The sequence below is a fragment of the Pempheris klunzingeri genome, chromosome 5 (assembly GCF_042242105.1).
Source record: "Pempheris klunzingeri isolate RE-2024b chromosome 5, fPemKlu1.hap1, whole genome shotgun sequence".
Classification (NCBI taxonomy): domain Eukaryota; kingdom Metazoa; phylum Chordata; class Actinopteri; order Acropomatiformes; family Pempheridae; genus Pempheris; species Pempheris klunzingeri.
The window spans coordinates 3,021,889-3,046,424 of record NC_092016.1 but is presented as its reverse complement, the minus strand read 5'-3'; the positions used below and the strand labels follow the sequence as shown (position 1 = coordinate 3,046,424).

Sequence of the window (24,536 nt, the reverse complement as noted above, 5' to 3'; positions counted from 1 at the left end):
GTTTTGTAAAACAAATCAAATAAACTCAGAAAATAGAAGTAGTGTTTTCAAAGTTAGAAGAAGTTATATTAGACATCTGTAGTTTGATGCCTTTTAGAATAGGAACAGTATTGTATGTTAATGTGAGTACAATGAATTAATTTGTTATTCTAACTACTAAAACAGGGCACTTTTTAACCTCTAGTATAACATTTAGTATCTAATTGGAAGGCTGTGACCGTGTGGTGAACACAAACTTGAAAAAGACATTTGTGACATTTGGCAACATTTAACGTCAAAGCTGCAGATTTACACACTAGCAGATTTATGGTCATCCCACTCTGAGACGATTTAATAAACCCTCTGGAGCCTGAGTCTTTAGCAGTCATGCTTGCATTTGAGAATATTTCAGAAGATCTTACTACTTTCCATTTCATAGTAAGGACACGCATTGGAAAAGCTCCCAGAACCCAAGTCAATATTTTACCTGTTGTAAAGGCCATTCTGTCAAGGCTTTGTTCAATACATATTTTAGTAGTATGTGTACTGGGTGTCTAGGTTTCTCTCCATTCTTTATCGCAGAAAAGTGCTTATGTTGAATATTAATTTTAAAAGAAAGACTGTTTTACTTTCAGAAATGCCCCTCATTATTCTAAAAGTCAAGACATATATCCACAGAATATGTTATGAATGGATCGACAATTTAAACCTCATTAATTAAGTGCAGGAGGCTCATCTTATAAATTACAGTGGGCTTCAGGAATCTCCTCAGGGGATACTTAGTGCTCTGTTTTCCACAGTTAATAGACTGTAGTTTAGTACATAAACTAGACTAAAAGCAGCAATTGTACAGTCATATTTAGCCCCACTTTCATGTGGTTATAATGTAGATTAAAGACAGGGTAACAAAACAGGGCAGCATGCTTGAATGAGTCAACAAACTTGAAAAAGACAAACACAATGTTCTGTCACATAGCCACTGCCAAGTGGTTTAAATATTAAATGTTGTCTTCTTGAATAAGAATAAATGAGTGCTTTATAGATTAAATGTCAGCAAAACAAATTAATTAACTGTATTGTGGCTTCAGATGGCATCTTCCAAAAATCTGCCAGTTAGTAAAAAAAAACTATTTTGCTCAACAAACCGTAAACATTACCTTGAGATCATCCTGGGTGATTATGGTGTGCTCTCCCTCATAGGAAATGATGACTTCATTGGTTATCACCTCAGGCTCTGAGAGGTAACCTTGCTTGAATATTTTAATCCTGAATGTGCCCTCTTCAGAGTGTCCTCTCGCTTGGACGATGAAGCTGAAGGAGTCCTTGGATCTCAGACTCTCATAATTATGTTCATATGACACAACACCTTTTTTCAGATCCTCCTGGCTGAATGCTGAAGCCTCAATCCCACTCACAATAATCCTGCCGTCACTGGGTGGAGATGTGACCTGGAACTTGATCTCACTGTCGTCTCTAATGTCCATGTTTGTGTCAGCGCTCAACAGGGTAGTGTTAAGGGTCTTGGTGCCTCCATGGTCAATGACAATGATTGTGTTGTTTACTACTCGCAGGTAAGGGTCGCCGGCTTGGATCTCAAGCAGAGCGGTCGTTTTGTGGAAGCCATCTGACACCTGCATCGAGAAGCGTTCCCGGTCTGCTCCATGGTGAATGAAGAGGATTTTCTTGTCTCGCAGGTCAGCTTGGGTGAAACGGTAAAGGGCCTGCGAGGGATTAGATGTTGCGACAATATTGCCTGAGAGAATTCCCTCACGAGCGTAGACGATTTGGGAATCATTGAAACCTGAGTCGTCATCCTTAAACTGGATGACATCAGTTGTTAGCAGACGCTGTCCATGGCGGACTACATTGACGACTTTATCCACAACCCTCAGAGGAGCATGCTCGTTCTTGGATTGGATAGAAATTCTGAACACATCACTCAGCGTTTCCTGATCGTCGGTGCTGTCTGCTCCTTGATCAATGACTGAGAAATAGAATTCATCACTGTTTGTCTTGGATCCATCGTGCTTGTAAATAAGCCTGTCAAGCTGGAGGTCTTCATTGCTGAATACTTTTATCGCCCCCTCAAATCTTGGCTGCCCTGGTGGAGAGTCTCTTATCAGTCGCCCATACTTTGGCCCTTCTTTGACATGGTACACAAAATCCGTAGAACTTGGAGACTGCACCCACAGATAGTTTTTGTTCAGAGTATGCTCACCACCCTGCAAAACATCCAGCCTCTCATTGGTCAAAACAGGAGCATCTGCATTGGCGAGGATGTTAACTGGGAAAGTGTATAGAGGGGAGTACTGATCATCAGCAAGGACTCTGAACTGGAACTGGTCTATGCTATCCACAGCTCTTTGCACGCGCACCCTGTAGCTCACAGTGTTGTCCAAAATGTCCTTCTGCGTGAAGATGTCACCCTCAGACAACTCTCTGTCTAACAACTGGAGACTACCAAGTGTAGGAGGGTGGACAAGGATGTATTTCACAGTTTGTGGATCTGCGGTTTTCCCTTTTACTTCGGCTTGAAGCTCTGAGACTCCAATTGTTTGCGCTTCACCAGCCTGCAACTCCAGTGCAACTAGGTTAGAAACTTTCACTTGTGCAGGGGTGATCTTGACCAAAAAGGAGTTGTTCCAGAGGGAGAACTGCCCCAGGTGGACGTTGAACTGAATCCGCTCAACCATGATAGCTTCCTGGTCAGTAGAGTCTGTGCTAACATACATGAGGCGGTTTTGGTCCAGATCGGATTGATGGAAAGTTGTGACCTGCTTGTACATTCCCTCACTTGTCATCATCTGCAGTTCTCCAAATATCAGAGGTTGTGTGATGTTATACATGATATCTCCATTACGAGGATGAGCGAGGACAGCCAGACTTTGAACACCTATGGACGCATTGCTTCCTTGAGACAATAGGAGGCCAGTGTTGGTGACAACAGTCATATGTGGTTGTGTTACAGATAACTTGAAAGTAGTTGAATGGCTTACTGACTGTCCATCAGACACCTCCAAGGTAATTTCAGCAGCACTACCCCCTCTGTGAACAAAGTAGATATTTCCATCTTTCAGCTCCCTGCAAGTGAACTCTGAGATGCTTCTTCCTGGCTGCTGACCGTTTTCTAAGTAACCGACTTCCACAGAAGGCTCTGAGTTTACAGTTACTACTAATTCATCACAGCGGGTGTCAGAATCCATGATTTTGATAAGGCTGGGACTCAAACGAGTCCTGCCATTTTCTGTGATGGTGATTTCTCCTCCTCCAAGTTGGGGTATATCATTGACAGGAAGAATTTCAACCGGGAGGACATACTGGTGAGGAGTCTTTAAACACTCAGGAAGGTAGCTGCTACTGTGAGCAACCACCTGTAGCTGGATTTGATCTGCATGCCTTTCATTTCCATCATGCATATACTTAATTTTCTTATTGACAACATCGAGAAGAGTGAACTTCTGTGTGCGTTTTGTGTTAGTGTTCATATCAACCAGGCCGTACCATGGGTCGTTCTCGAGAGTAAAGATGATATCAGATTGACGCATTCCTGCAGCGCTGAGGTCAAATGTAGGGCTTAGGTTGTTGATGTCAAGAAGAACTTCCCCACCTTCAGGCACAAACAGTGGGGTGAGGTCAAGAAGTTTTCCTACAGTTTTGAATATCTCTGGCGTTTCATCTGTTGGTTGGCAATGCTGTTCATTCAAGTCCATATCAACATAACGGATGCGAACAGGAGGAGAAGTCGTAGTTGTGTCTATATCATAGTAACTTGAGTAGTCATAGTCCTCTCCTTCACATTTAACATGAACATCTTTGGTCACCAAAGCATCCTGCAGGCTTCTATCCTTCTGATTTACTTTGATTTCCCCTAAGCAACCAATGAAGGATTCAGCTGTCATTTTATCTTCCACATGACTTAAGAACCCGCTCTCACGAAAGACTTCTTTCATTTTCCCCTGAATGCCTCCTAAATACAAGTTTCCAACCAAGTCCAATTTTTGTGATGAGTCAAGCGGGACTGCGGAATACTGGCTATCTACATTAATGACAAAAGAATCCTGACTGACCTGAACCTTAACTCTATGCCACTGATCATCATCCAGCTGCACCTCGGTATTATCCAGTACCACCAGGCCATTGCCGAGGTCCAGAATACCTCTGAGAAAGCCTTTCGATACACCAATAGCAATGAAGTCAGACTCTCGGCCAGGGTGGAAAACAAGCAATGCATCCTCAATGGTGGTTTTCATCAGGACCTCTAGGGCCCTTGGAGTGCCACTAGTCCCACTCCAGGTGGGGAAAGACACAAATGAGTCAGGAGTGCTGAAACTAGTTGCCTCCCCATCACCTGCCTCAAACTCACTGCTGCAGGATTCTTTCGTGTCGTGGCATTGTTTAAATGCAGTGCTGAGAATATCAAACTGATGGGACTCAAATTTGATCTGAGTCATGCAGCCACGGAAAGGGGGGATGGCATTGCTGAGGTAGGGAGCATCCAGGTCTCCTGTTCCTCCAAGCCAAATGCCAAGGTCAATGTTGAGCTGTTCCCCATCATCTTTGACAGGAACATATGTTGGGAAGAGCTCATCAATTGTCATGGTGAGTTTTCCATCTTGCAGTGTGAGTGAGATTTTGTGGTCCAGAAGGTTATTCAGCTGCACTCCTTGGGAAGAGGACAGTATCACCTCACCAGCCCCCATGTTCATTCGTGCCTGTGGGATATCAAAGAAAAAATGTTAGGTTAATGTTTAAAAGGAATGCTTTCCCTAAAATTGAGGGAACACTGCAAGTTACAGCAACTTTGTAGAGCCCTATTAGTATCTGTGAACAAGAAACTCTCTGTTTAACGCACAACTACCAACCCAAATCCTTTTCTCTACACTTTAATTTTGTTAACTCATAAAACACTTGAAAACATTAATAATCTAGATAGTGTATCTAAAACCCCAAAATACAAGGTATGATATGCTCACAATGTCGGATGAGCCATATTAAAAAATGAATAGTTAATTTTCAAGAAATTTCATAGAAAGCATCAGAGACCTGGATCCTTTTGGTTAATGATTCTTACACATGCGTGACAGATTAGCTTTTGTGAAGGCTTGAGTCTACTTCTGTTGCTTTTTGAAGCTGTAAAGTAATTAATCATAAATGTAAAGCGTGATGGTTCTCATTCCAGTGAGACGACACAAGATGACAACAGGCAAATCAATTTAAGTGACATCTAATCTATCATAAACATGTCTTGAAGCTGAGTGGCAGCATTTTAAGTAACATTCTTCACAACCCATTGCACAGCTTTGTTATGCCTTCATACTTTGTGGGATATCTATCTATCTATCTATCTAAGATGCCCAAAAGTAAGTAATTTCAGGTGTGATGTCTTTGGGATTATAGTAAAGAGTGAATCAATAGGTTGTTATCAAACTGAAATAATACTAATTTTTTACGCATAAAGCATTTTCACTGCTTTAAATTATCCTTCAACAAAACAACACACAAGATGCCTCCCGCATTGGTAAGGGAGAGCATACTAATGGAGGTGGATTACTTTGACATTGAATTTACATACATGTTAAACTCTTGTGAAATTTTGTTTTACCTCAAACCTTCTTTCTCTGTGGAGGAAAATAGGGAGCAACATTAACCCATTTTCTCCTAAAATTAACACGAAATCTGCCTGTGTGATGGCAAATTTGCATGCTGTAGATTCTCTTTTATTTTTATAAGAGGATTTACAAATCTTACACTGTCCAAGAATATTTCAGCCTCCTCCACAGTTTGTTAACCATTCACCTGTACTTTCCCATTTTGGAGCTCAAGGAACAGATAGTCCTCCATCCCTGCAGCCAGCAACAGCAGCCCACTTCTCCGACTCGTCTTGATCTGTAGTGACAGCTGGAAGGTGGAGACATCTTGGAAGGCTTGTAAACTGCAGAAGCTGTCCCCAAAGTAGGATTCTGTGAAGAGTAAAAATAAGACACAACATATAGAGATAAGACAGAGGCATCATCTTCAAAGGCATACTACAGAACTGCAATGCTCAGTAACTGAATGCCACCTTATACAAACACACATTTTCTTCGACTGCAATTTTGAGTAAATTAAAAAAAAAGTGTCACATTTGTCTTTTTCGCCATTTAGGAAGGATTCTTTACAATGTGGCAACATAACATGGTTCTCTACATTGGGATAACACAAGAAGACATGTGCACACGATGCTATAAACTCATCTTACAACTGCCGGATGGTAACTCTGTGAATTCTAATGTGGAAGTTTGGAGAAACCAATTAGTTGAGCATTTTGCCGAGTCTCACGTTAGAGTGCAACTTGCTCTGAACTGATTTATTATCAGGTGTCCTCCAGCTGCTCCTTGCTGAAGAGGAGCTCCTCTGGCCTCAAAAGGATTCCCTCACTGAGACATCAGTCATTACCCCTGCAGAGGTTTTCCGGGCATATAGAGTCTTGGGGTGCAGGATTTCCCAGGCTTGAGCTGTCTCGTTTCCAATGATATGCAAATTCAGCCACCTGCCTTGGACTGTGCTCTCCGGGGCCCTTGACAAAATGTAAACCGTGGAGGAAGTCAATTATTTCCCAGTGCACATGCTCTGAAATTAAACTGGACCAACTCCAAGACCCCGTTTCCTCAGCATGGGTTTTCCATGGCTTTGGCCAAGAGATAGAGAAAGGGGGCTTTCCATTAGCCACCCCACTCCCCCCCCTGCAGGGGTGATAGTTCAAAACACTGAAACTCATTGGAAACATGGCAAAGAAGGCAGTCTTCTGACTCCACTCAATCTGACGTTTTGAAATCTTCGAAATAGTGAAGCAGAGAGTGAGACATCACTATGTCGAAGCTAGAACATTCCTATGAGACCAAAATATTTCCTCAGAATCAACAGTAGCATCCAGTAGCCCAGCAGGGTGGTGGGCTTGATGCCACGATCCAAAAAATCTCACAGAGTAACGTCTCAGACAGGACTGAGTCGGGAAATAGAAGAGGAGAGAATACAATACAAAACATTCACGTTCATGGCTATAAATGGAAAAAGTATTTTCTCAAGACTCGAACGGTGCCTGTGTGAGAGCAAATGTGACAGCGTGTGTTTGTGTGTGTGCCTTTAAAGAGCAGCTTGTGTCTGTTTTGCGTCTACATTAATGCCATGCTGCCAACTTTAAAACACCGAGGGGTACATTTGTCCTTTGGTTTCTTGTCCTGTAATTCAACCCTTCCTGCAACAAAGATCCGCAACAAACACTGGAAATCTGAACAAAGACCATCATTTTGATGTCAGCAAGGGAGAAAGCAAAGCCTTTTTTGTGCACATATGCTTTTGTGATTTTACCAAGAAGCATTTTCTTTTGGTTCCAAGTCTACTCTGTCATGAACAAAGTCGGTGATGAACGGCCTCAGCGCAGGGCCAAATACACAGAGACTTTCGGTTATACACCGCTGCACAGCACCGGTCTCCTGCAGCCAAATAAACGCCAAATGGTGGCTCTCAGAAATATTACAGGAAACTGTTTGACATTATCACATATTGAATGTCAAATGAAATGAAAGAGTAAAAACTAGCAAAATCACAGCAATGCCATCTGTCCCATTAATTCTAAACCAGAATGGAGTTCAACATGCAATTACCATTTGTAGTGCTGAATTTAATGTAATTATCACAGTTAAACATCAGTAATTTTCAAAATGTCACTTTACGGAGGGTTTTGTTGTCAGCTGTTACTGACAATGCCAGCGGCCGCCATGGTACGGTTCGGAGAGTATCTGGTAAGGGTAAGGTATTCCAAATGAAAGAATAGTGCTAATTGCACAGGAGCCTTCAGGCTCAAACTGAAAAATGGGGGGAACAGAATCTTTTCTTACAGGCAATTGCATTAACAAAGAAAATCGCAATGAGCTCCATGGTTCTTAAACCCGAGCTTTTGTTGGATTGTTCACTGAGCATGGGGATAAAAAGCTGAAGGAGAGAGCGATGCCAAGACAATTCTGCCTGGGGATTTTCTGGTTCAAATTCAGCTTGCTGCTGTTGCCTTCAGGAAAAGGAGCACATTTTCTAATGATACACACAATAGCTTTACTCTCTGCAGTGTACCTGGAATTCATTAGTTCCCCAGCTAATCTGTGTAAAGCTCAGGCAAAGAATAGGTTTCATGTAGGAAAAGCACATTTTCCATATGCTATCTGTATAAATGCCATGCTCTGTGACACCTCCTTTGTCTTTGCCCCCTTGTCGAAACTGCTGCTGTGTTCACACCATTTAACAGGTATGCAAAAAGGTATTTTGCAGGATGAAAGAAAACCATAATCAAGGAGGACCTTTGAAGATGAGAATGTGCATCACAACTCTCCTGTTTTCTCCTGCAACATTTCACTCAGCTACATTCTCTGTCTTCAGGGACTTGGGGCTGTAGATGGGATCTGGCTGACATGATTTTGCTGACAAGGCATCATTATCTGTAAAGGATCTTCCCTGCTCCTAACGCTGGAACTGTGAAGCTGCTGCCACAATTGGTGTCAGTCCATGTGTGGAGGTTTAACCACCTATGAGGACAGTCTCTGATCTCCTTTAGCTACCACACCCCTCCTCACACTACTTTATTGTGCGTCAAGCAGATTCCTGGTCTCGGGCCAATGCAGATGGCTATAATTTGATGACTGACTGCGTTTGTATTTATAATGCCGTGAGGAAACTGAGTCTTCCTCTCTTTCACAGACGACTGAATGAATTACCCTGTTGTCTCTCTTTCCCTTTCCTCCTCCTCCTCCTCCTCTTCTCCATCCTCTTTTGGTCTCAATCTAGCGACACATGTCCGGAAAAGCTATGGGGAAGAGAGAGACACTGACCACAAGTGCAGGAAGATTGGAGACATTCAGACGACTTTGTGTCCTGTGACTTGTCTGTGCGGATGAGTCAGACTCACTTCAGTCATGTTTTATGTGAATATGAAGATGCGCCGGACAGACAAGATTTGAGCCTGAGGGATGCTGATTGTATTGTTCACTAAAGAAAATACTCCCAATTGCACACACAGTATCTTGAAGCCTAAATTCTTGAAGAAGCGTTGAATCTTTCAAATAATAATTTTTCTTTCAAATAACGTGATTTGCTTGTTTGAAATGTATTGCAGAGGGAAGGATCTGCGTTGTGTGTTCCTCTACAACAACTTTGCCATAGTAACACTGCCTGGAATCCAAACAAACCACTGACTTGCGTAACCCATGGTTAAACCACGGTTAGCTTGGCTATAAATAGTGGTTATGTTGGTCATTTGTATCCTTTGCTGGGCTGTGCCTACTACAACAGGGCATAATGGCCTCTGGGTATAATTATATGAAGGATAGGGTGTTGTTAACCATAGATAGAACTGGAGAGCTTTTAAGGGTGTAATGGTATTTACCATATGGCAACACCGTCATTACCATAATGAGCAATTACAACTCTCTCAAGGGTCAATAGCACTTGTGCTCGTGATAAACATTAGTTTTCCAGTAATGTCTGCAGATAGCAACCCGGTGGGCTATGAGGACATGGGCTTTAACATCTGGGAGTAGTTATACATCAGGAATCTACCAGTGCTGCAAAAGGGCACACAATAACTTTTATCTTTATCTATTTATTCTTTTTACAGTTTGTTGAACAAAACAAGCAATTTAATAATGATTGCGGTGGATTAATGAGAAATTCACAGATTAATCAACGATCAAAGTAATCATTTGTTACAGATCTTTAATCTTCAGTATTAGATCGTGTACTACACATTCATTCAGTTCACTGCAGCGTTGGAACGACCTCCCAGAAAAGAGGTGTACAGCAAATGTGTCGTGAGAGAAAAACAATCCCACTTAAATTACATTTTTCAACATATAACATAATAAATTACTTCCACTCTTGGAATGCAAAAGCTTCTTGAAGCAATGGGAGTGTGATTAATGTCTTTCATAGTTATGTTTAGGCACTCAAAGCATTTGGTTATCTAAAACAAAGAGTGACTCAAATTTAACTAAAGCACTTACGTCACCTAAACCTAACTAGACACAGGACTTGGGAGAGAGAGGCCACCGTCCACCCCCACTACCTTCCTCTCACTTTAGAAAACCTGAAAAATTGCTGCTACTGAATATAATTCATGCATCAATTATGTAATTTGCAAAAAACTGCAGATGAATGCAAATTACAATGTACCAACCAGAGAGGCAATTTTTCAACACATTATTTTCCCACACTAATCAGAGCAAACTATAGTAGCCGCCCTTAAAATGAAGTGATCATGCTACATGTTTACAGACCTGACTCTGAATGCAGCAGTCTGTATAAGAAAATACTGCTAACTCCAGCATTGTTAAACAGCAGAGAGCAGAGCCACAACTCCACATACCTTGACAGCACTGCTTTATAAGGACCCCCTCCTTCCCCGCGGACTTTTCAGAAGTCACCAGGGACACACTTTTACAAGCTTTATAGACCCATTCCTCAGACCAGGCTATGTCAGTGTGAAAGCAAACACATCATCATTTTAGTCCCCTTTCAAATCCCCAACTACCTCTGCATCCCTCTGAGACACTCCAATGCCAGCCAGAGTGAAGAGGTACAATACATTTAAAAAAACAGGCTTGCAGAGCCACAGCGAGTGGCCTCCTCTCTGGCAATAATTAAAACTTTTCAGGCGCACTCTCTGTAAAACTCGCACTTACACAACAGACAAGGGGTGGCGGCAGCAGCTAAAAATTATGACCTTTCCCTGTGAAAGGAGAATGGAAGTGTAATGTAATTTCAGTTTAGGAAAATGGACCTGTGAGAAAAGGGAGGGAAAGTGTGGAAAGGATGTGAAAGGGTTAGTGTTGTCTGGGTTTATGCTGTTAATGCAAAAGGGGTCTGAAAGGCTGGATTTCTGAACAAAATGAATAGGAAAGAAATGGCTTTTTTCTCTGTGGCAGTTCAGGACTACCGACTTAAAAAGAAACTGGCTAATGTGTTTGCGTCTGCTGCCATTACATCATCTATCACTGGGTTGAGATGAGATTGAAAACAGGAAATCAGATGGGATCAGAATGATGCAGGGTTATGGAGGAGTAGCTTAAGGCCACACAACATCCGATCAAATCATTGGAAATCATTGTTTTATACTACAGAAACTTGCCATGAACTCTTCCTGCCATGAACACTCTCTTGTGCAGCTGCCACTGAAAACATTTCCACTGAATGTTGGCTGTATTTCAGTTTCATGCTAACTTTGCTATACTGCATTTCAGCAACAGCGAACAAAGATATTTTGTGCTCCTTCAGGAGTACAATGGGACATTCTCAAATTTCCAAGTCAAGCCTCGGCTGCAAGGTAAACATCTTTACTCAAACTCAATACTCCGGCCGAGGTGTGTGACGAACTCACAGCTTGTCGGCTCATCACACTCAACTAAAAGACTCGTTGGTCATAATGACTTTGGACGGATGATCTCACTCACCTAACAACATTGTAAGACAAACACAGCCCTGAACAGAAGCATTGTGGTGACTCAGGGCTCTGCTGTAGTTTATGACCGGTCAATACAAAGCGTGCCTCTGTCAGCCCAGCCGAGCTACGGAAGCCATCAACCGCCAAGGTCCCAGTGGGTGGGTCCTGTTAAAATAACCCCCCTGTGACATCAGAGGACTGACCCCCCCCATACTATTTCAACTTATATCCCCTCCTCACACCAACTGACCCCCTCTACATCCATTCACACACCCACTTTCTTTTGCCAAATACTAATGTACTGCAAGACACACTCCAACAAGTGATTGTTTATACATATAGCTGTGACTTTCTCTGCCTTCCCTCAGCTAGAGCAAGGCTGTTTATAGGCCGAGTTGAAGGACATTTTAACACGCCGGTAATGAATTCCAGTGCGAAATCACACCATGTGAAAAGCGAGTAGAACAGCGTGTCAAGGGAGACGACAGGAAGGAAGAAAGTAGTGCCAAATGGCAATGGAGCTCACATAGTCTGTTAAACTTCAGACGTTTACTGTGATACATTTCTCGTCTTGTAGATTAGAAAGTGTCGTGTGCTTCTGCACCTTTACACCCGACATATTCTTATAAATCTAATTAAAGGTCAATAAAGGATTCACATTATCCCACAGTACTTTATTCAAAAAAGCTCAAAAGGTGAAAGAACAACCTGAGAGCACTGCATGTAATGTATGACTGGCTAAACAGTGCAGGGTTTGTTCCACAGCACTGATGCTCCAAAGTAACAGCAGGAGGAAATTAGACAGCAGCTAAGTACTGTACAGCCACTTGAGCCTCTAATATTTACAATGTCAACACAAAAGAGGCGAGCAAAATGGTCCTGTGTTCTGTTGGCACACATCTAATGATTGGTATGGCTAATTAAACCAAATTACTTTAATGCTAGTTATTTTAGGCCACCAGTGTGAAGCTCTCACCTTGCCATGATGCAGCTCCGGTTTTTAAAGGCTTTCCCCATTTTTCAGGACTTCAGGACATCAATTCCTACATATGTGATGCATATAAATTGGCAGATGAACCTTTCAGGACTTCAAAAACAGTGTTTTCATGTGCGTCTTTGCTGATGATTAAAGGATTTCATGTTTCGAATATCAAATACCACCTTTAGGCTTGAAAGGTGGCTCTAAAAAGTGTGTAGCTTGCTCCTTCACTCAAGACAGCTAAATACGCTATTTCCTTTCGTCGTACTGGTAGCAGCATATTTAGCACTTTATTGGCAAAGCAGTGAATGTCGGGAACATAATAAATGTTAGTAGCAACAGTAAAGGAATGGATTACGCTTCAGGCTTTAAGGTTTTAAAGTTTCTAGGACATTTTGGTATGTTTTGACACATTTTGCCATGCCGTCCGTTGTAACTAAACTAAAATGCCAATGATGACGCAGTAATAAAGTCAAACATGCTGTGGATGTGTTATTTGACAGGAAATAGATTTTCAGTAGTGTTTCTTTCTTTTAGTTCTGAATTTGGGGTTTTCCAGCTTTGACGTAAGCAGTCACACTCTCGTGATGAAGCCTGGATGCCTGTGTCGTGACTCCAGCTCCTCTGCTGTTCTTGGTACTCAACTTAATGTCAGCATGCTGCACTCTTGGGGTCTTTTGTCCTCAGTTATTCTGTGGGTGTTAATGTTTCCGTCATACATATGACTGGTATGCTGTTGCACACATTTTTGAGAGTGTCTCTGACAGTGCTGAAACAGCTGAAGTTTTAAGTCTGAAGCAGATAACACTTCACAGCTCTGTGGAGGTAATGAAAAGGTACGTCTGCGTGTTTGCTCTCATCCTGATTCTGTCTGCGTCTGCCTCTCTCACTGTTAACAGTCATTTCTGACATATCAATAGCTCCATTCAGCCTTCAGAGTGCCCTTATGACTGCAGTTATGACTACGAGAGCAGGCATCAGTCACTCCACCGCTAATTATCAGCACGACATTGGCTTTTCAGTGGGCTGGAAAACACTTTGCTGAGTAGCAGCTCACTGTCATAAATCATTCCACTTAAACGTCAGCATGGGGGAAGAGATTTAGGACCTGGACCCTGAGAAACCTTGCTCAGCTGGGCTCTGCTGCAGGGGAATACGTGATAGAGATCGGGTTTAAGTTGGACTTGTCTTCTGTAGCGGTTCCAAATATTTCCCAGACAGATCTCGTAAATTAATCGACTCTCTCTTTTCTCTCTGTTTTGGTCCTTTTTTGTATTTATCTCTCATTGGGGTGTCATTTCGAAAAAATGTTACAACATATGGAGATTCTATGTAGAGATCATGAACTTTGTTTTCCGATACTGCTAATATGATACCTGTGTTTTATAATAGTAATACTGCAATACACTTTTCTGGTACTTAGTGCTTTGGGTACTTTTGGTAGTTTGATCCCAGCGTTCTATATTGCAAAGTGTCTTTGAGCAAAACCTTAACCTCAATTTCCTCCATTGGTGTGCATGTGAAAATGTGAATTAGAGACAATTTGTGACGCACTTTGCCTGCCACTATATAAATGCAGCATATTTAACAGAAAAATACCCCCAAAATTGACTTCATTATGATTCGAATTAGAAGCAGTTTTCTATACTCAGCACTAGTGACATATTTCACAAAAGCACTACATCTGGAGATCCTTTGTCACATCAGTCTCAGGCATCGTAGCTCCACACTTTTCCATGATCCAATTTGATAGTGAGGCCTTTCTATAAATGAGGCCCCCGGTCTTGCTGTGCTCCAAAGAGGGAAACTGTGATACAGAAGCTGCAGTGAAGGGGCCTCCCAAAACCCATATCCGGCTTTAACCTGGGTCTGCAAAGTCAGTGTGTGTTTGAGATCAGAGCGTCACATTAGCCCTATAATGAGAACCAGCTGAAGGCACACACCGCCAGACTGACCCTTTCCAGCTCAGACTGAACCCCCACCCCCCACTAAACCCCGGAGACACCTCTCTCTCTCTTAACTCCGTTGAATTTAGGCCCAGATAAATGCTTTATCCAGATGCTTGCTCTCAAACCCTTCCATCAACCGGCGTTACTCTAAACCATTCCAGTGCACACACCCAAAGACAGAAGTACATGGTGCAAACATAAACACCCACACTCAGCCATGCACATATTAGTGGCCATGAACACACACACACACGCACACACGCTCTCCATCATGAGTGAGACGTCTCATAACCTAACAGTCGTTCCTCCAAGTCCTGCCGGCTGAGTCAGCCCACAGTCTCCCGCCATTCACACAACTGTTTTCCACCAGGCTACTGTTGAGGAGGCCCGCCCTGCCCCACCCAGCTCTGCCACTTACTTTTCGTCCTACAACAGGATTCATTTGAGAGAAGTTGGAACAGTCAACCCCCCCCCCCCCTGCTCCTCTGTTTCCCGCCCCTCTATCTACACTCACTCTTCCTTTGCACGTCACTCTCAACCCAAAATAAACAGCCTATAACATGGAAAGCCCGGGAACGCTGCTGAACAACTTAAACAGCACTCCAATGTTCCAGCTCCAACTTATACATCCATTTAATTTTTCCACTGTTTGGTTTCATTACTGACTTGAAGATGGATAGCACTGGTTTCAGCGGAAAATAGTGGTAGTTGGTACAGAGGGAGAACCCCGTCGGGAACAGGCTCCTTTCTTTCTCTTCTTTACCACAAACAAATGCATTTCTGAGCTGATAAAAGCAGGTTTGATTCGCACAAATCACGAGAAACAATAAGCCCTAAGTGCTTTATTAACAACTGACAGAGTGTGATTTTGACTCTCATATTAGTCTCTCCTTGTTACGGAAGTGTAAATTATTACATACTATGCTTAAGTATGTCAAAACAGTAATGAATATTTGAAAAGGCACTAAGTGGCACAAGTGAGGATTTAGTCCAGTGTGAGAAGTTGTACTTTATTGATGTAACCTTTCTTTAAACAAGCAATTCACTGAATGTGAATGCCTTTTTCCTGCTCCACACAGTTACACACACACACACACACACCTGGAAGCTAACAGCACAACGGGATGTAAGTTCCTTGCTTAAGAGCTCCTTTGCAGTAGAAATGATGAAGGAACAAGCACTGTTCTTTGCCTTCTCTCCCCTGCATTTGTTCAGCTGGTCTGGAGATCAAACTGGTCACAAGCCAGCCTCTTTTTCACATCTCAGTTTTCTTAAATCCAAAAACGAGTTGGGCCATCTGCCTCGTGAAGTCATTCCTGCCAACACATGGCATATGAGGCTCCAGCATAGAATAGAATACACATTTAGTGTAAACCCTGGTTTTGTTTGGCCTAAACGCTCACGCCACATCTGTGGTAATGGTTTAAACATGTGGTGACAAAATTGCCCAAGGGGTGAAACAAGCTGCATCCCTGCCAAATCATTCAATGACAGCGGCCACTCTGCACACCGCAGTGGGCCGGGAGGGACGTCGTGGCAGCATGCGTCCTCTAACACAAGCCAATGTTTACAACACATAACTCACGCCCTGTGGAAGCTGTGCTGTGTACAGATGTAGCATGAGCAGAAGTCCAATGGTGTAATCTATGAAGGCCACACCAACCTTCACCTTGCTGGTAAAACATCTCTTCCGTCATAGTTTTCAGAACAAAGGCTTTGCAGTTGCGTATAACAAATTCACCACATATTTTGGCCATAAAAAACCCGCACGAAATCCACCATGCCTACTGAATTCTGCTGAAATGTACCTCACCTGGAAGCACTTTATTCACTTATACTTAGACAGAATCATCCATCCTGGCCACTACAGTGCAAAATAGAAGCAGTTTGGGAAAGTTCGACTTTGGTTGCTGCTGCATCCTCCCTGAAATCCAAAGGTGTTATGTGAGGCAGGAAGGTACAATTACTGAGTAAGAAGGACCTTATATTATTCTTGGGGATGTGAACTACAGTATGTTCTTGTTGTCCACCTCATCTAAGAGGGTTGTGGTTGTATACAAAGTGACCGTATGTCCAACTTTCCTATTTGCATGGGCACAAAAGGTCACTTATCAGGAGCGTGTGAATTGTCCTAAAAGCACTCGTACAAAAAAAAACCAATGTTGTCTTTTTCCGGGTGGAGACCGTCTCCTTGGTTTTAATGTGAGTCTGTCCTAAGAGAAAGAATAACTTGTGACGAGGGTCATGAGTCACATTTGAAGCCACAGTGCCACGAGTTCATGTGCATCACAGCTCGCGAACCTCCGGGATGCCTCAAAGACAGAAGGCACAAAATACTTGCGAAAAATTCAAAAAGACAAAAAGTTCAGAGAGAAAGAAAAATGATGAAAAAGACTCAGAGAAACTTGGAAGCATGCTTTTGGGAGGCTGAAAAACTCCCTGAGAAATACAAAGTGAATGTGGAAAGATTGAGAGCTACATCAGACACCCTTTTTCAGTTTGCTGTTCCTGTAAGTTGGCACAGAACTTCAGCGGATAGACAGGGTCCTTATTACATCCAATTTGCATTTAGATGATAACAAGAGCAGGGAGCTTGAATGGGCTGTTGTACCAACAACCTCTCTGTGTATCCAACAGATGTAATTACGAGTAATGCACCTCATTGCCTCTGACTGATTGCAGTATTATTTCTTCATTTCATCTGAGAGAAGTTGCTCATAATCTTGCTTTGTGTAACCCCCAAATGTTCATGGCTGATTCAACTAAATACTCATCGCTGTGTTTGAAACGCCCATATGTATCGCAGACGGAGACTGTGGTGAAATCAAACTCCCTCCCATACTGTACCACCCACCGCGAGGATGACAGCAGATCAGTGCAGCTATTGTTGAAGACTGACTGCTTCTCTGCTTCGGGACTGATCTATGGAGGTGTGTATCCTGAAAGTGAAACTATTGTACTACAGTCAAAGATCTGTCTAAATTGCCAGAACACTGGATACAAGGACTGTGACAGCTGAATGTAGCCTTCAGGTATCATAGAAGCTATGATGTGTGTATAAAAGGGAGAACAACAGCAGCTGTGTTGGCTATAATGTACCGTAGAGATGAAGATGAACATATTGCACCTTTTGCATCTTGAGCTCAACAAGATATTAATATAAGCGATATATTAATGAAGTGGGAAGTGAGTCCAGGACCTCTGGATGTTGAACTGTTTATTATCTGCATAGCTAATGTTAGATGACCAGTATTTGGAGATTTTCAACATCATGGTTGGACAACTGCCTCGAAAAAGATCTGGTACTTTGTTAAAAGTCAAAGCTACTGTACAATAATACTGAACAATCAGTTCCCTTTTTGATCTTCTGTCTATTACATGCATTAACGCTGTGTTTATTGATTCTCAATCAGCTCTGAGCCGAACCTACTACCAGCCCTATATGCTATTCATTGTAGCCTTGCATAAATAGATAAATAAATGAATAACTAAATAGTATATAATATTATATTCTATCTTAAGTGCTACACTCACAACTGAAACGTTCTGGATACAAACTTTAAGATAAACAGACAAATATTTTGCTAGAATTCACGAACCATACTCCATGAAGGGTGTAATATAGGGTAATATATTGTATATATATTAGAGTATAATGTATTGCATATTGTGTATACGTACATGTTGTATGGTATTATATCATTGTTTCATCATTTGAAATTGAAAGATTGTTCAAATTTTACTGTTCTGTGCAGTGGTAGATGTTCATGTGGGGAGTCCTCACGCCTTCCTGGTTGGGACGCTGACCATGAATCGCAGATGGAAAAGATGGATGAATCTGCCATCCCGTCATTCTGCACAATCTGCACAATCCATTTCTCAACTGTCTGAGATGATCTCCAGTATGATAGCGTCCATCAATATTTACTCGGCCTATGTTTCAGAGCACATGTTCTTCAAACTTGTGCGCACTGTGTTGGAATGCATCTCCTAAACAGAATCTGGCACCGCTTGTGAGCCTTTCATCCATCATCAGGTAGACAAACCTTTAATCCTGCCAAGACATAATTACATGTACTGATGAAAGTTCCACACACGGGTGAGTAATTTGATGGTATAAGACATGCCATGGGCACAGATGGCTGGTGCTTATTTTGTGCATAATCCCCCCATCGCCACACATAGTTTTACATACAATGCTGACAGGTCCTCTGCTATATTTAGATTTATGAACACATTTGTTCATCTCATCGAGGTGCTAGATGGCTTTTTGCCCACTTTGTGTGGTGGATATTGACAGGGCTGTCAGACTTTGATGAATCCTGAGGTTGGAGGAGTGCAATGTTGAAACGCAGTGTCAATGAGAGCGAGCGAGGCAGAGATCATCAACAGGGCCGAGCTACACAGCATTTGCAAAAGGGAGAGGGAAGGATGTGCTTTTTATTCACTGCTAGAGGCAAAAGCTCAGTTGAGACAGAGCCACTGTCTTGACTGCAGACTAAAACAAAGACGGTGACTAAAATCAATGCTTACCTTCACAAAACCCTGTAGTGAAAAAGAAAACAGAATCTGATAGAAGCAACCATTGTAAACTTTGACGTGGTGGAGAAAAGAAAGACAAACCCCGGAGGGTTTAAACGTCTTTCCAGACAGCTGGTAGTTCCAAGTATTGGTTGTATAAAAGCTTTTACTTGTTTGGTGTTATTCTTGAAATCAAATACACAATGTTGTTTCTCAACACATATAACTTTATTTTCTAATACAGCCTCGACCACGACGACAGTCTTATTTCATACACTTGACTGGAGTCAACAGCAGTTCAACAAATACGCAGTGAACATACTATCAGTTGACCCTTCACTTCATCCCCTCCCCTTTTGTCACTGTTGCTGTGCCAGTCGAGCCTCCTAGCACTACACATGGGCTAGTCCTGTTCTATAATGATAATGGTAGCCCATTTGGCCCATGAAATTACCGTTCAATTTTGTAACAATGCGTCCTTGATTCCCAACAGAAATAGACCACATTTCTAGCTTGTGATCGTCTGTTTTGGTGAATGTAATGACAACTGTTGCTAGGAGATTTGCAGTGGTGGGCCGTCAGGGCCTGCAAGGCCTTCTCTGCTGGCCTAAAAAAAATATCTGAGTCACAAACTGATGTTAATTACATTTTGTCCATGAATACTTATTAAATAATTCCGAATGGTCTGTCCGCTTCCTTTCATAGCTTTAAGATGGTTTAGCTGCTTCCACACATGTATTTTCATATTAAAGCATTTAACCAATCACATTTCAGCCATCACTTGTTGCCAGGCAGGGTCAAAGTCAAAGAAGTCTGCTCGAAGGCCTTCACAATCCGTTCTGCAGGCCCTCTAACACAAAAGAAATGTCGATGAAACTGTTGCTTCAACCAATCAGATTTTGAGTTGGTGTCACCAGGACCCTCTAGCAGGTGTACGATGACGTCACCGTATTCAGACCCGTTGATTGGATAGGGTGGATTGGATAGGATAATCTGTACGACACAGTAATTGAACTGTTTTTGAGGAAAGAGAGGAGGATGGATTTTGTTTACAAATAATCCGAATTTTTTGGTGAGTAAAATGTTGCTATTTTCCTAAATAATATTGTAAGTTTATTATTATTGATGTTTATTATGTGTGTGGCGGCTGTAGCTGCAGTAGAAGGAGACTTGTTCACCCCTGGTTTGTTTATTCAATAAAGGCATTTATTGTGGCTACAGGAGTTCTCTATCTGCGATGCAACGGCTCTTTATACTGTATTTCTGCATAATAAGATGGTTTTTATAACCATAAAATAGTTATTGATGGGTGGATTGATTCAGACGGAGCACTACTGAAGGCCTAGGTGTGAATTGCACGGATATTGCTTGTATTAGAGCATGTGGAGAAATCGAAAGCTCGACAGGCGTGATGTGATGACAACTGACAGGCAATGACAAGACAATCACTGTTGGGGGTTTTAATGAAATGTGAAGTTAAAGTGGAGTGAAAAACAAGCTGTGAAATGCGATCCTATGTGTAGCCTATGTGTTGGCATCCAGCATGGTGAGAACAAATTGTGTATCTTGTTTAGAATATGTAAATAAGTGTGATTAAAGAATCTACTTCTCTGCTCCTACTCCCCATGGATCAGTAAAACTATGCTATGATTGCAGATAACGGTCCCTTATGGAGCAAACGTCCTGTCCGTCACCTTCTTCCTCGTCCATTTCCCCTCTAATGTTTTATGAACATGTGCTCAGCATGCTGTCATTTGGCACCCTGACCGCACGTCTTGTTTAACAGTCAATTATACATTACTGCACATGCTTACTGGATCACCTTTAGGTGGTGACTCTCACTTTCTGATGCAACATTCCTATTTTATACTGACTGGCAGCTATAAAGGGGGCTTAAACTTAAAGATTTTACTCTGGTATGCAGTAAGCTGTACATTGTATTTACAAACTACTCTTTGATCGTGAAGGGTGCCCAAACTGATAAGTGATAGATTTGATGTTGTTAACTTTTTCTGCCATTCACTGCTGTTGGTATTTTTGCACTAAAGTTTCTATCATGTGAGAAGCACCGCAGCTGGATCTCGCAGATGCAGGAAATTAATGAGGACTCTTCTTTAGAGTCAATACATGGAAGTGATGGCCTCATTTCCTAATTTCACGCTTTCTAGTGTGTATCAAAATGTCAGTTTTGACAATTGCTGTTTCATTAAGATGATATCAGGATGTGCAGAGGGTATATTTGTGGGTTCTACTGATTTAATTGACAGGTCTTCCAGGATTCAACAAAGAACAAGGGTAGTTATGACAAAAGCTCCACCACGGTTCCTTTGTTGTTTTCCAAATTTGAATATTATACCTCTCAAAGAAATGCACAGTGAGTGGTAAAAAGCTCCAGACTTGATGGTTTGCGTCACAGACACATAAAGTGCACCCTTGTTTTTCCACTGGGCAGAGAAGCGTCTTAATATCCAACATCACCATTTCACTTTTTCTTCTCTGTTACAGATCCACTTCAGTCACATTAGTTCAATAAGAAATTGAGCAAATGTGTAATTTTCAGTAACAACTCTGATTTCACAGTGATTCACTTTAATCAGTGTCTATTGATGTATGCCTTTTTAACTTCCTCAGCTCATTCATAATCACAATGTGCGTATTAAGGGCTATTACGATTCCGTCTCCCAGAATACGTCGAGGAGCACTTCAATCTGTGTAAAAAGCCTTGATCTCAATCATGAAGCCATAAACCCAAAAGTCAGGAAAACGGTGATAATCCCCTTTTAAGGTTAGATTTTTTTAGGTTTACAAGGCTTTAGGCGGGCTCTCTCTCTCTCTCTTGTACTCTCTCTTCTTTTGACCTCCTGCAGAATTCCCCCTTTGCACACCTGTATTTGGGATGTTCATTGAGATTCACGCCTGTTTTAAAATATTTGAACTTTTTCCAAAATCATTCATTATGTTCCACCTGGCTTGTTTGGGAGGAGGAAGAGTTTGTGAAGATTAAACTTTTCCGTTCCCTTTTTCCCTCATTAAAGTAAAAATGATATACTTTCACCTGTAAAACAGGGAAAACTGGGACACGAGGCCTCCTACGGTACAAACCCAAACCATCTGCAGATGTGTTCACTGGTGCTTACCCACTAAGTAAGCAAACCTAGCAGAATGTTAATATGTGTGAGAAGTGATACACCACATGGTTTTAACATGCATATATTACATCTCATACCTCACAGGGAGATCAAATTCCAATACAGGGGATGTGATAATCATAAATCTGAGGATTAGCTTTTTGAGTGCTTCACAGATCCAGATGATCTGTCAAGCTGGCAACACGCCGCCTATAAAGTCTCACAGCTAGTCTCAAATATCAGACAAACAAATGATAAAAACCCAGTTACTCCATCATTTAAAATACATCTGTCACAACATTTTAAACCTTTGACGGAGAAGTTAGTTGTTTTCTTAAATCAACACGTAAGATTAAAATATCTGACTCATTTCTCAAAGATGCCGCTGTCAAACAAAAAGCACTTAAATACCTTTAAATGTGATGATTAAAAGAAGTCACCGACATCACCTGTGACGTTCTTGTCTACTTGTTTACTCCTGTTTGAGTTTGCTGATGAAATGAAAACAGCTTACGAAACCATTAATTTACCATCCATCCAGACAACACAGGCTAACCCAGTTGAAAGCTGTCTGAATGTAATTAAAATTCCTCTGGATTTAAATACATTCTCGAGTATGCGTACTAACGGCCCTTTTGGGAACTTCTTGGACTAATCGGAGAGACTGAGAAGAGCGTTCCTTTTGCTAATGGGTGAACATATGATTTCACAGCTCCCAATGCGATTATACTCTTATTAGGGTCAGACATTCATAAAGACTCATTAGCAGTTTTTCCCATCATGTGTGTGGGTGATATCATTTCTATCTCTTTTAGTGTGTGCAGTCTCCTTGCTTTGATTCCACTGACTCACTCCCTTTGAACCAATTTGTAAGCCACTGAGCGCTTGCACCCCAAATGTAACCCAGACTTAATGACAAGCAAAAATCTAACCGAAAAGACAAAAAGGATAAGAGCCTCTCTTGGCTGGTTTGATGTCGCAAATGTTCAGATGGTTTAGTTTTAACAGACTTGCTTGTAGACACTGCTGCTGCTGGCAAAGCATACGGTGATGACAGAAAAACTTAAAATAACATCAAAATTATTGTTATTATCATCATTTATGATAACCTCCTACTTTCAAAGATGCTGATACAGGTAATTCACTGCCTGCTGACTGCTAAAAACACAGAGCCACAGTTTCCTGAATATTGGCAGCCTACCTGCAGAGTATATTGAATAATGTGCAAACACTCAGCAATGGCAGCGTAATTAATGGTTAACCAGCCATAGCTGCAAATAGTTGGCTGCATATGTGGCTGTCTGTCTGAGACAAGTGAGAACTGGTATTGTAGGCACGTGAAGCTGCATGACATTTTGTTTCCTTTCTTTGAGTCATGTGAAGGGTGTGGTGCTGGATTTGGCCCAGATAAATCGTATTAATTTCTTTAATTCATCATATTAATCCTGCATGAAGTTTGCTCATTGTTTTATAACTTCTAATATCAACTGAACAGGAACACTGTCTAAACATTACTTGATATATTGATGCGGTGGTTTTTGCAGCTGTCTCTAGCGTATGTACAGATGAACTGACCTTGGTACACAGAGCATGACTGCTTTTATCAAATGCACGACATTTCATTTATGTCTAAAATGTATTTTTGGCAAACAGGTTTGTTGCAAAGTTTTTTCACAGAAAAACAAAGGACATAAATGTGGATATAAAAATAAAACAACAGAACTGAATGTATTGGCGGCAACAAAAGTGAGAAGCTCGAAATGTATGACTCATCCATCTGTCTTCATGCTTCAGCTGGCCACACACATGAAAATTGACTCACGTACACACACACACACACGCACACATATAAACATACAAGGATCCACATCTCCTGCTCTCACAGAATCCTCCCAATAAGCCACAGACACGCTCAATTCAATCCACGCAGGCAAAAACAGATACAAACACACAGCCTTTGATGCAGATAAAGGACCCCCTGATTAAGCGAAAGCATATGCATGTGCTGGTGGCATGAAGGTTAGAGAGGGAGGTTTATGACTGCAGGGATGTCAGTGTGAATCCTCAGATGAGCTTGGGGTTGAGTAATGTCGTTTCCTCCCACTAAAAAGGTCCAATAAGGTGCCTTTGAACGAGACACGTAAGCTGCAGTTAAAGCTGGTAGCTCCCCAGCGTGAATGGGCCTAATGACATGAACGTGAAACCGACTGTTGCTAAGTGTTGAAAAATTCCTTATCTCTGAAGTGCTCTTCATCGTCCTCACCTGCCATATGGAGAATAGATCAACACTGATAGGTCTGCCACATGTAAAACAAACACACGGGGTGAGCAAACATAAGGTGTGGGACTTGCAGTGAATTGACAGAACTTTGGAAAACTGAAGAGCACACATGCACACATGGATCTAGTTCACAAACACACAACCCTGCACTGCTCTGCGTAGCTGATGACATGGAATGTGTTTGCTACGTTTTACTGCGTTCGTCCTTTAACTCTGCCAAGCTTTGAGGTGGTTT

General features: G+C 41.8%; 1 protein-coding gene across 1 annotated transcript in view; it reads right to left on the bottom strand.

Moving 5' to 3' along the window:
• The window catches only part of cspg4 (chondroitin sulfate proteoglycan 4), a 64,288-nt gene that overhangs the window by 24,117 nt on the left and 15,635 nt on the right, over nucleotides 1-24,536 (bottom strand). Inside the window, exons 2-3 of the mRNA XM_070831468.1 lie at nucleotides 5,776-5,939; nucleotides 1,137-4,691 (exon numbers count right to left, since the gene is read on the bottom strand). Of these exons, the coding sequence (XP_070687569.1) occupies nucleotides 1,137-4,691; nucleotides 5,776-5,939 (3,719 nt within the window). The remainder of the gene's footprint in view (nucleotides 1-1,136; nucleotides 4,692-5,775; nucleotides 5,940-24,536) is intronic.